General features: G+C 40.2%; 1 protein-coding gene and 1 non-coding gene across 2 annotated transcripts; one reads left to right on the forward strand and one right to left on the reverse strand.

Moving 5' to 3' along the window:
- The first annotated feature begins 2,847 nt into the window (after nucleotides 1-2,847).
- LOC108473438 (uncharacterized mitochondrial protein ymf1-like) lies at nucleotides 2,848-5,449 on the forward strand. Its single transcript, XM_053024311.1, has one exon. The coding sequence runs from the start codon at nucleotides 2,996-2,998 to the stop codon at nucleotides 3,482-3,484; it is 489 nt and encodes a 162-aa protein (XP_052880271.1). The 5' UTR covers nucleotides 2,848-2,995; the 3' UTR covers nucleotides 3,485-5,449.
- Nucleotides 5,450-7,418: 1,969 nt separating this feature from the next.
- On the reverse strand, nucleotides 7,419-7,492 carry TRNAW-CCA (transfer RNA tryptophan (anticodon CCA)). The gene has a single exon. It is a non-coding gene; the product is annotated as a tRNA-Trp (tRNA).
- Nucleotides 7,493-13,149: the final 5,657 nt, after the last annotated feature.

Consider the following 13,149-nt stretch of genomic DNA (forward strand, 5'->3'; position numbering starts at 1 on the left):
CTGAAGCATAGATGAAATTAGAGATGAAAAAGACGCTAGCATTAGCAGAAGATCATCGATCATACTTTCTTTCCTTAGACCACTATCGAGGAAGAGAAACTCATAGCACAGATGATCCTTACCCGTGAAGGTAGTTTACTTGCTTTGGTGCCTAGTCTATAGGTCCAATCTCATCTGCTAGCGCTTATTTGTTGCTTGGTCCGGGCACATTATCAATCTTTGATTCCAAAACTTATTCATTATTTAATTCCATTTATACTATTTTTAGTAATTTTTCAAATTCACGTCACTATCTTTATTCTAATCTATTTTATGGTAAATTTTACCTATTTCATGGTTTTCCATGGATTAGCTAGTAATTTGACATACATAACACCAAATATGATCATGATTAGCCATTCCAATGGCTAATCATTACCAATCATTTCCATACCACTCAATAACCATATCATAAGACCATATATACAAAATGATTATAATGTTATACATGCCATACTCAAAATATACAAGCCATTATGCCAAGATGGTATACGGATAGTGTGAGCGAGCCTCCGACCGTTCCTGATTTCCGAGCTGGCTTGTCAAAACTACAAGGAATGAAAAGGAGGGAGTAAGCATAAATGCTTAATAAGTTCACATGCAAATAGCAAGTAACATAACCATATAAGCAAACATAAAACATCATTTGCATAATCATCACCAAGACATTCATATCACATTTTCATTTATCATCTTATCATATTGTTGTTATATCGATTTTTCAACCCGAGGGTTAAGTACATACCTGTTCAAAGTACCCATTTCACAACACTTACCAATATGTCCCTTTCATCTTGAGTATTCCTTCATTTCAGCAGAACTTTCCCCGTTGAACACATCGGAATATAATTTGGATACATGGAAAGTTTGCACATAAGTGCCACATATGTAGCCAAGCTACCATGTAACCCGCCCATAAGCGAACTCGGACTCAACTCAATGAGCTCTCGTATCCATAAGTGAACTCGGACTCAACTCAATGAGCTCGGATGCCTAGTTACATCTCTTGAACTCGAACTCAACTCAACGAGTTCGGACATTTGCATCCATAAGTGAACTCAGACTCAACTCAACGAGTTCGGATGCCCAAATATCCCAGTGATATGTCACTTGTATCCTAATCCATTCCTAAGGTTCAACGAGACCTTTTTCCCAATCATGTGTCTCAACCATCTTCATCGATTTCTTTTAATTGTTCTCGGGCTATGGGCATTGGTCCACATGAATCAAGCTAATCCCTTCTTTTTCGATAGCGATATCAAGAAATGCATTCCACTTTCTCGAATGTATAAGTGGACCTCTCAAAAGTATAAGTAGACATTAGTCTTGCTGGTTCGGTCTTTTTCTTTTATTGTTTCTATGCCCACATTGACTAGTTTTAAAGCGCTGTTTAGTGACTTTCATGTCTTCTGCCTGCTACTTTAACTTTAGGAAGATTCTTACAGTCTTATATGCCTTTTTTTAGGCGTCTAGACGCCTTCCCCCAATTCTAGGATGCGTAGTAGCTCTAGTAAGTCCGTAGCTGGATCTGGATCAGGATGCGGAGTTTGAGCTGCGGGGTGAGGGAGAGATGGCTATGTCTATCCCATCCCTTCTTTGGTTCAGTCTTTGGTAGTAGGTGCGATATTGAAGGAGTTCAGGGCTAAGGGCTGGAGCTTTATTCCCACTCCCAGTAGTCTGTCTTCAGTAGTTCGCTTGGAAAGTAGTCTTTCGTAAGCAGGAGCGTAGCGCTTCGCAGGTGAAGGTGCAGGATTTGCTTCTTCCCCTTATAGCGGCTTCTGTTATTTTCACATAAATGTTATAATAAATCCTATCTCCCCCTATCTCTACTTCTGCTAACGAACGCTAGAATTGGGATATCGAGAAAGAAGGTAGACCGTAGAAGGTTCAACAAAGAAAAGCAAGAAAACGTAAGCCCAACCTATACAAGGGCTTACGTTTTTCAACTGCATCGTACCGGGAGGGGTCCGTACCTCCTTTAGATAGATAGAGCCCCGTGCTCCTAATGTAGAGCTATAACTACTGCTACCGTGGAATCCGCGATCACACATGAGTACCTCGCCTTCCAAAAAAAGCGGCTGCTAATTGGCACTAATGCTAATGGGGACCATCGATCAAGAAGGACTTCGGAGACTGCAATCAAATAAAAAAAATATATATAAATATGGAGCCAACTCTTCTAGTTGCGCCTCTAACCTTACTACGCTACCCAACCAGCTGATAAAAGGTCTAATTCAGCAGGGCTAGAGGCACGAAATGCCGATCAAACCCGTTAAAGGAAGCCTAATCAAAGCAGGCAAACAAGAAGATCTGACTGAGTTGATGATGGACCGGATCTCGAAAGGTGAGAGACTTTGATAAAGACGTATGAGAAAGGGAGGGTCGAGAGAGGCTTATTGCACGATCCACCCAACTCAGCTAAGCTAATAAATGCTGCATAAGAGAGTGGGAGGCCGGCCCCTGCCCATCTGGAGGTGCACACCCATTTAGGAACATATGCAAAGGGGTAAAGAAAGAAGTTAATGGAGAACTACCAAATCCAATAACTTTGATTTGTTCGTATCATTCTGTCATCGATCACTGCTGGGTCGGTTGGTGAGTCACCCCAAAAAAAGCATCGAGAAAGGTCAAGCATATATGTTTTATGAAATGATCAGCGGTCTCATTTATGCTATGCCCTGCATCGTGTTCGTGTGTGTTTATTGAGCTTTCTTCACTTCAGCGCCATGCGCTTTGCTTCGCTTTATAGAAGAGAGAGACCGTTGTCTTGAGAGTGAAAAGCAAGCGCAAGCGATAGAAAGGATAGTCCCTCGCGCGTTCGCGCGAACTACTAGAAAATGGTGAGATCATTAGATCATTAGTGAAAGAAGGACCAACGACGATGAAGGTTACGAAGGAGAAGGAGGAGTAGGAGGAGTCAGTCTTCTTTGAAGATCGAGGAAAAAATCGGACAATTATGCCATTCGGCAGAAGTCTTCTACAGAAGGAAAGCCTGTATCGAGTAAGTGGAGAGGAAAGATCCCCAGAGATTCTTATCTTATTCCATTCCAGTGGCTCGACCAGTAACCAATGGCGAAAACTAAAAAATCCATGGTTTCCCGGTAGAACCCCATTTCGCCCAAGTTGTTGCGGAACCGGAAAAAAGAAGCGGTTTTTCGCACAGCTTGCTCATAGTGCAGGTCCCACTTGTATATTGTATTTGGCCGAAGAAGCATCGGACAGGTTGGAGTTCTTACCTTCTTGGGACTCCATGGACCAAGATCTGCTTTCATTATATGGGCAATACCGATCTACTTTAGTAGATCATATGGATGTAGAAAAAGCTTCTGATTTTGATGAATTCGAAACATCTCTTTTCCATTTCTATTTACCTAGTTCATATCTTTGTTTCGTGTGTTCCCGGGAGGAATTCGATCTCTTCAATCTCGGGATACCACCTAAATAACTGCGGCCAAAAAGTAAAATAGGTCGGGAAGAAAGAGTCTGAGGTTGGGTCGGACGACATACATCTTGGTTGGTTCCACCACCAACTTTCTTTATGTGAGTGATTTTAACCCTTAGATTCTCCAAAAACATCTTTAGCCACTCTTTTAATGCAATTGGCCATCTTATACCACATCACAGAGGTTTCTTCCTAAAAATTCCATTTCCCTTCCTCGTTATAAAGAGAAAGTCATTTGGCATACCTGCATGGATTAGATGTCCAGATAAACCCCCCGACCTGGGAAGTCTTTCGACCTCACTCACTTGATCAGCAAATGGGAAGCTTGAAAAAGCGGCTTTTCGCTCCTCTCCTTACAGTCGAGTGGCTTTCGCTCCTTCTTCCGTAAAATAAAGCAAAACGGCTGCTGCAACTACAGGTGAAAGTGGCACGGCTCTTGTATGATGGAGAAAAAATGACCAGAATCAAAAGATAGACCAAATTCAATGGAGGATGGGGAGTATGGCTGAGATTCCAAATCTTAAGAGATTGAAAGAGTGTAGGGGACATATTCTACATCTTAATAGCCCCGTGCTTTATTAGCGCAGTGTTAGAGAAGGGAGGACCGAACAATATGACAGGGCAAGAGCTCCGCTTAGCTTAGTTAGGAAGGCAATATTTCGCGTGCTAAGGCGCGCGTAAGCATCAAAGCCCATAGCGCGATAGGAAAGAATCTTAGTCTGGGCGGCGGGGAAGATAGTTCATATGATTTTTCCAAAGAATGATTCTACAATCGTACATAATACAATACAAAACCGATTTTTCGACGCGGGAAGACGGTGGAGAAATAATAACAGCAGGCATTGAGAGGACACATGCTAAATGGTCTACCTACTTCGTTACAATGGTTCCTGATGAGAACTACCTAGATGCTGCATCAAGGTTGGTTGTTAGGGATGGGGTAGAAATGTAGTTTACGTTTCAACTGGATCAGTTCGCCCGCAGGGACGAATGAAGGAACGCTTTTCTTCGGAGAGATAAATCCTGTTCCCTTCACCGCTCCGTGGGCTTCTGGGTAAACTGATGGTGGGTATCAATAGATCTCTTTTCCACCTAGGTTAAAGGGGTATGCCGCTATATATGCTACACCGAAGTATGCTCCTAGCTAAGCTACTGGCTTTGGATCTGCCTCTCGAGCACGAGGGTCGTATTCAATTCATAAGGCTATCGATCATGAAGGTTTGCCTATGGCTCTGTATCTACCTCTGTCTGCTGGTGCTTATTTTGATAAGCTGCAGGATCAACGACTGGATCAGCTGGAACTACAAAAGGCTATGGCTATGGAACTTTTTTGGATACTTAGCAAGGTGCTGGATCAACCGGCGATACTTCCTATGCCGAGAGCACCAATAGATAGCTTAGAGAACAGGTCTAGTTAATGCCCACCGGCAGTGAGCCAGGAGTAGGAATAGACAATAGGGGGGGGTTCATTTGCTCTTATCCTGTCTAGATAAGAGATTTGAAGGTCGATAAGGAGTTGGTAAGCGCATTGACTTGAGTTCTCCTCCACCGGTCTTGATGTTGGAACCAATCCACGGAATGGGGGAATAAGAAGATAAGGAAGCAGGATTCATTGGTGGTCCATTCTTCCCGGTGCCTCGATAGGCGGGAAAGAAGAAAAAACGTAGTGAAGAGAAGCGTAGGAGGCTATGGGTATAGCATCCTAACGTAGGAGTGAAGCACGCTGTCTTACTCTGGAAAGCTCATCTCGGCCTTCATTAAGCAAATGGGCTTAGTCAGACCAACCGTATCGTAAGTAAGAAGAAGGGCGGTGGTCTTCCAAGAAGCGGAGATGGCGGAATAGCACGAAGCGAGAATCTTACTTTCGAGCAGCTCTTGAATAAGTAAGTGTTCCGCAAGTGTAGGTAAAGAATTATCCGACTTTCTTCTAAGAGTGGGTCTGTCTAATCAAATAAGAGATCAAACAAACTCCTCTTCTTCGAACTAGTCATTAATGGTAGGTTCATATGGGTATCCTTTTCCTTTTATGGCGAACCGAAAGGTCGTTCGTGAATATAACACGAAAGCACAGTGTTCTTAGTGTTTTCTTTACAGATATTGCCTTTCCTATGAAGATATTTGGTTGAGGTTAGAATTTGGTCATTCTCTTGAATTGACTTTGCGCTTTCACGGGCGGATCTGTCAACCATATGTTAATCGTGCGTGTTCTAAACTAGAAGCCGAATGTCGACTGCTACCTACCGGTTTGGCGGAAGAAATCGACATGAGGTAGGAAGCCGGGTAGGAGCACCCAATGACATCCGTTACATGACCACTTCATTTAGTCGTATCCGCCGGCAAAGATGGAATGTTTACAAATAACAGATGGTCAGACAGCGGTAACTGCACTGTGTGACCGGGATAGAGTCTTCCGATCGCGTAAAAGAGAAAGTTTTCATAGTCCGTAGGTCAAGTCCAATAAGAAGTTGTTTGTTTAGCCTTCGGTCTTTTAAACTAGAAATTCTATTGTGAGCCGTTATGTCACTAATACTCTCGAGTACGCAACTGAAGGAATCTCACTCTTAGCTCTTGTTTAACTGCCATGCATGTATTTGTTTAGATAAGTCTACCTAAGGTAAGACCCATGGAAAGAAGCTAACTCCAAGTACAACAAACGAAGGACAGACTAACTCACCGGATAAGACCTCAGGACCGGTCTATAAAGCCTAAAAAAAAAAAAATCTACTAAATGAATCGAGTTGTGCCAAAGGAGCAAAACGGCCAGCTATTAATGGAATTCCTTGTCGGCTTTTTTTAGAATACTCGTTTGGCCGAGGGCTCCCAAACCTATACCAGAAGAGGAAGCTAAACCCGTGCTGACGAATAACTAACCCCCTTAATTCGTTGAGTAAATAGGGAAGGTATAGGTTTGCTATGAATGACCCAGTCTCGAATACTGGTAAAAATATCCGCAAAAGAACGTTCTCCCGTGCTTCCAGACATGCTGAGCTCCACATATTCATGTACAGTAAAAGGGGGGATTGATTCTGTGAAAGATAGGATCAGTAAATGGAAATTCACTGAGATTTAATCTTTGTGAGATCTTCAATAGTGGTACCGAGGGTGTCTTTAGAGTGTACCGAATCAGTATAGCTATCCTTCTTTTGACCCAGTAACGCAATTTCAATCAGTATAGAAAAGAAGTGATACAATATTTCTTTCTTTTTTTTTTTTTGCTTGTTATGTTAATGCAGAACCATGTGCCATTCAATAGGAAAATGCCTCTCCTGTAGTATAGGGTTTCTTTCCATTACTGGCTTCAGACTAGAAACTGAAGATTTGGTAAAGTGTGAGTCCGACGAGTTGGGTTCTAATAATTCATGAAAGATATTTTCATATTCCCAAAATTGAATTAGATGCGAAATCTATAAAGCCCCTTTTCGTGGTTGTAGAAAAGGTTTTTTTGTTCGAATCCTTTCATTTTAAGGAATTGGTTGGTCGTACAATAACAAGTATTATAGTATATAGTCTTCGATAAAAGAAACAAAACAAACAATAAAATAATTGGAACAATTAATATTCGTGATGCAAGCATTGCTGTATTAGATCCAAAGGTTTTTCTTGACCTAGCTACAAGGATGGGACTCTAAAATATTGAAAGAAAAAATGTAGAACCTAAAAGGAAAAGAACATAGGAATTACTAGTCTTAGAATCGAGTTAGACCAAAATAAAGGTTTGATTTCTTCGAGCGATCGTGCGATACTTTTTTTCTTCTTATTCGAGATATTATGTGCAATTAATAAACCTACTACTGAATCTAATAAGTTAAAGTAAAGTCAAAGTGTTAGTTGGTTGTTGTTCGTTCCAAAATAGAAAATGGATTCGATACAATTTATTTATTTTTTTTATTTTATTTGAGTTCCCATATCTCGGTAATGGGGTCTGTTGATTCGTAATCACGCTCTGTAGGATTTGAACCTACGACATCGGGTTTTGGAGACCCACGTTCTACCGAACTGAACTAAGAGCGCTTTCTTATCACAGTAGATACAATTGTAAAGAAAAGGATGATTTTTGTACCTTCACTACATCTTGCATGCATCTAGTATCATTAAATTAAAAATTTGTCATGTCTTGAATCGATCTTAACCTTCGTTACTGCCCAGAGGAGAAGGTAGGGATGACAAGATTGGAACCCGTGACATTTTGTATCCAATCCAAAACAAAGACGCTACCAAGCTGCGCCACATCCCTTTCAATTGGTCTACGGTGTCATTGTAGAGAATCTCTGCCCTGTTTTCCACATCGTTATTTCCTCCATCGATATCCAATTTATCTTGCCATTTCTTCTTTTTGGTTTTCATTTTTTTATATACTAAATATCATCCCGCCGCTCCTACCAACGCTTACTTACTTATGAGCAAAAAGGGTTAAAAAAAAGCAGCCCTTTGAATAAGCGAGGCTTTCCCGATAGAAATAGTTGCATGCGAGGAGATCCCAATTCCGTGTATCCGGTTAAGCAAGCCCTGCCGCCAGCTTCCACCCAGACAAAAAACATGAGCGCCTAGCGCGAAAGGTTGCTTTACTAAATAATATAAGGCGCGTTAGCGCTTTAATTTTCAATAAGGGGCGGAGCTTGAAGAAGCGAAGCGAGCCTAGAGTAGCAGCCTATTACGTTTTTCAGGCCCCTTTACTTGATATTCTATTAGTAAAGCGCTAGCACCCCTATAGAGTAAGGGTCTTCTGCTATCAATGAAACCGAAAGCTAAAATCCAGTGCGTTTTGTATAGATCGAGACTTGTAGCTTGATTCTTTAGTCATTCCATACTGGGAAGAATTGCAGGAAATCGTTCGATTCTTCCTATTTCTCAATGATATCCGACGATCAAGACAATTCCCGTGAAACTTTTTCATTTCATAGAAGTGAATTCTTATTCTTACAAAGCAAATAGCATTTCCTATTGATTTGTCCCCTGGACTGGATCTATTCTTCTTTTTAATTATCCGTCGCTACGCTGTTCCCAAGGACTGGCAAAATCGAAATAGCGAATGAGGTAAGGACCTCTTCTCTCTGACGTAGCCAAAGTGAGAACCATTCGACCGAGGTCGAGATCTAAGCCGGTCTATAGCACAGGTGCTGCAGTGAAAGATTCCGCCGTAGCTAGATGCCTTGAAGAAAGAGCAAAAAGACTCACTTTGGGTCCATGGCTCCAGTCAAAATGGTCCTTCCCCCCCCCCTTTTAAAGAAAGCCCTGATCGTAGACCACCCTTTTGCCATTCTTTTTCCAATGAGGAGTCCGACCGATGAACCTTGGGAGCATCCCGGGCAAGATCTATGGCTTCAGCTGCGGCTAAGCGAACTACCTATTATATATATTCTTGAGAAGTGAATATGAGAGAAAAAGCTTTCACATCACATAGTGGGAGGCTGGCCTTCTCTCTTCCCAATTCTCCCAATGAGACCTCTTTCACTCACTTAGTGGACGACCCAGAGGACGTGAATAAAGCCCCCTTTTGCCTCATCCCGATCCCCCTGAAAAGAGAGTGAAGTAGCGGCTCCGCTCCCTCCTATTACTGGGGTGGAGTCGAAGCTATGGCACCAGACAGTCAAAGAGATTCCTTCCCGAACCACTCGTGTAGTCTTCTTCCTGCCTCCCAGTTAGACCCTATCTCGCTTTCCAAGTCTCATTTGAATGAGGCGCCGCCGCTACTAAATGCAACTCTCATTTCAACATTCTTTCTTCTCTATTGGAATTCCTTCTCTATCTGCCTAGAGAACCTCTCTTTCCCTACAAGGCACTAGAAGGTCGACCCCACTTTCCACACTATGTTGACTTGACTCCTGAGCCCAGCCATTCCCCGCCACTCTTTCACACTGCAGCAAGGGCTTTGTCATAAGAAGCAGCACTCTCTTGTCCACTTCGATAGCTTTCTAGAGTCTCTTTCATACATCGTTCCGGGGTTGGGGACCCCCCCTTCTGGCGGGCCTTCTTTCCTCTGCTTCCTTGTGCTTCTGAGATCGCTAGAAAGTTGCCATTGACTGATTCACCCAAGCATTGGAGCAAGCGAGGAAGACCGCTTTTTCCATCAAAAAAGTATGGGAATAGGACCCCAACTTCGAAATCAATTCCAACCTTTCGCCCGGTCGCTAACCTATCTTTTTGAGTCCCTTTGTTCGCCCTTCTTTCCTGCCAGTAGTGTAGGCGGAGGACTTTATTTACGCTATTTCGTCAAATGATAAGTTTGCAGGCAAGGACAAAAAGACGTTCTTTCCTACTTACTATAGGTAGCTGCGTCCCCTAGAAGATCTTGGCATCAAAGATCCTTTTCCCGAAGAAAAAAAAGACCCCACCGTGGTGGAGCAGAAGGTGAGAGTACTGCCGGACTATTTTCCTACGTGTGATTGGTCCGGATTCATTTTCCTTACCAACCCCGGCTCAACCTAGCACGACCAGTACAAATGCCCTAGTTCGACTCAGGATGCGTAGAATAACATGTTTGCCTGAAACATTTTAATTCAACTCCATACCCTACAAGCATTACATTGAGACTAGTCATATATATATATATACATGTCATGATACATATCATTCTCTTTCTATTTTCGTATAAACACATATCATTTATTTCATTATATCAATATTTCATATACCATAGTTTCCATGTATTCCACATATATTTATTTTCCTCCTCCTCCTCTCCATTCCATATCCTTAATGTATATAGCATTCTTGTAAGTACGATTTCACAATTTACTGATAAATGCTCACATCAAACTATCCACACGAGTCATAGTCACTTACTTATTTATAATTCGAGCTACAGAGGTCCAAATTAACATCCGTAAATTTTCCCTGAAACTAAACTCACATATCATTCCACCATAAAATTTTCATAATTTTTAGTTTATCCAATTAGTACAGTTTATTTATTAAATCTTCCCCTATTTCACTTTCTGATAGTTCTGTCCTCTCTTCACTAAAAATTAATTATCTCAAAGTACAGAACTCAGATAATGTTCTTGTTGATTTATATTGAAAGTAGACTCATTATGAATTTTAAAAATATAAGTTTGAGCCTCTAATTATTTTTCTCCAAATTTTTGTTATTTTCTAAAGTCAAAACAGGGGATCACGCAATCATTCAGAACCAGTCTCACAAAAACATAAATATCTAAAAATATAGAACTCCTTTGCTTTCTCTGTTTCTTTTATATGAAAATAGACTTATTAATATTTATTTTTATATCTGATTCAGTCTCTTATTCAATTTATACTATTTTTGGTGATTTTTCAAAATCACATCACTGCTACTCTCCAAAACAGTTTTATTGCTAATTCACTCTTTCACACTTTCTTTGTATTAACCTCATTTTAACATACATATCACAAATCATTTTCACCACATTTCATACATCACAAGTATAGGCCCATGATCACAAGATCACCATAAAATCATCCTCATGTATAACTTACTTGTTTATAACCTCACCACATCCTGGTCACTTAATGAACACATCATTCACATAACCAAGTTCATGCACTTATTCATCACAAAACTCACAAAGCAATACATAGAGAGTCTCCCGTTGAACACTTCGGATCAATCCTCGATACTTGGTGGTTTCAGCACATAGCTTGTAACGCCTCGCCCCCGATACCGTTGCCGGAGTCGAACACGAGGTGTTAACGAACTTAATTCATTTATTTACACAGTTCATTTTAAAATTTCTAGACAAGCTGGTTAACTGCGTCACTGTCACCTTAAAAATCATATCTCGAGTTCCAAAACTCAAAAACTGATTCCATAAATTTTTACTGAAACTGGACTCATATATCCATCTACATATTTTTTTCTAGAATTTTTGGTCAGGCCAATTAGTACAGTTTATTAGTTAAAGTCTCCCCTATTTCAGGGTTTGACTACTCTAACCTTCATGCATTACGACTTAGATATCAACCTGTACAGGGATTCAATACATATGCCGTTTGTTTCTAATGAAACTAGATTCAAAAAGGAATCTGTACATATAAAGCATGACTTCTAATTATTTCTGGATAATTTATGGTAAATTTCCAAAGTCAGAATAGGGGATCCAGTAACCGTTCTGGCCCTATTTCACGAAAACTTAAACATCTCATAAAATACGGCTCATATGGTCATTTTGCTTCTTCCATATCAAAATAGACTCATCAAGGTTCGATTACATAATTTATTAATTATTTAATTACATTCATACTATTTTTAGTGAATTTTCAAACTCACATCACTGCTGCTGTCAGCATCTATTTTAAGGTAAATTTCACCTATTTCATAGTTTCCATGATTCAACTAGCCATTTGACATACATAGCACCAAATATGATCGTGATTAACCATTCAAATGGCTAATCATTGCCTAGCATTTCCACACCTCTCAATAACCATATATATACAAAATGATTTTAATACTATGCTCAAAATATTTAAGCCATTTTCGCATGGCTATCCGAATATATACACATTACCAAAGGTACTTGATTAACACCAAAGGTTAGTCCTATACATGCCATTATCAACGTTTAACTAAAAGAGTACCAAAAGGGCTTAGATAGTGTGGGCGACTTGACTTCAACAATCCCGAGTCCGATAGTGACGAACAAAAATCTATAAAACAGAGAATTAAAGAAACGGAATAAGCATTTAATGCTTAGTAAGTTTTGAGTAATGTAAATTATTTACGACTAAAGTATAGCGTAAATATGACTAAATGAATAATTTCATATATGCACATTCTCAAAATCATAATTTCTTCACGCTTCAACCAATATATTCATACAGGGTATCAAACCTAACTAGAGGCCTAAGCTCGTTAATCAATTGAGCGAGTACTATTTGAAAGGAATCAACCTTTCGATGCATATCTGAAACATACCTTATCGTTTGTATTTTATGAGCGTAGTAATTGAAATTATTACAGCAAGATCACTCGCTTCCAAACCCAAGTATCTTGAGATTTAGCGGATATAGCAACTCGCACAAATGCCTTGGTCTTAGCCCGGATATAGTCACTAGTGTGAATGCCTTGGGACTTAGCCGGATATAGTCACTAGCACAAATGCCTTGGGACTTAGCCCGGTATAGCAACTACTCGCACAAATGCCTTGGGACTTAGCCCGATATAGTAACTTGCGAAATACCTTGGGACTTAGCCCGATATAGTAACTTGCACAAATGCCTTCGGGACTTAGCGCGGATATCATCCGAATAATCAAGCACATATACCAATAAATCATGACAAATCCATATTTCATTATCATAACTAGAATTCAAACACGAGACGCTTATCAACCATTACCATTTTCGGCTCAATAGCCACATATAAAGAGCATGATTTTGATTTGCTTTATAACATGATCTCTATACACATTCGGCTACCCGTCATAGGTATAAACTAATCACCTCAATATTTGTTATGCTTATATGTCATGACTTAATCAAATCATAAACTAAGTTTCATTACTCGAAAACTTACCTCAGATGTTGTCGAACGATTTCAATGGCTATTTGACCACTTTTTCCTTTCCCTTATCCAACTTTGATCCTCTAAGCTCTTGAGCTAAATGAAACAATTTACTTCCCAATCAAACACAATCATACGGCATCCATATACATTTTAGAACCATTCTTAACATACTTACTACTCATTT

Source organism: Gossypium arboreum, chromosome 13 (assembly GCF_025698485.1).
Source record: "Gossypium arboreum isolate Shixiya-1 chromosome 13, ASM2569848v2, whole genome shotgun sequence".
NCBI lineage: Eukaryota > Viridiplantae > Streptophyta > Magnoliopsida > Malvales > Malvaceae > Gossypium > Gossypium arboreum.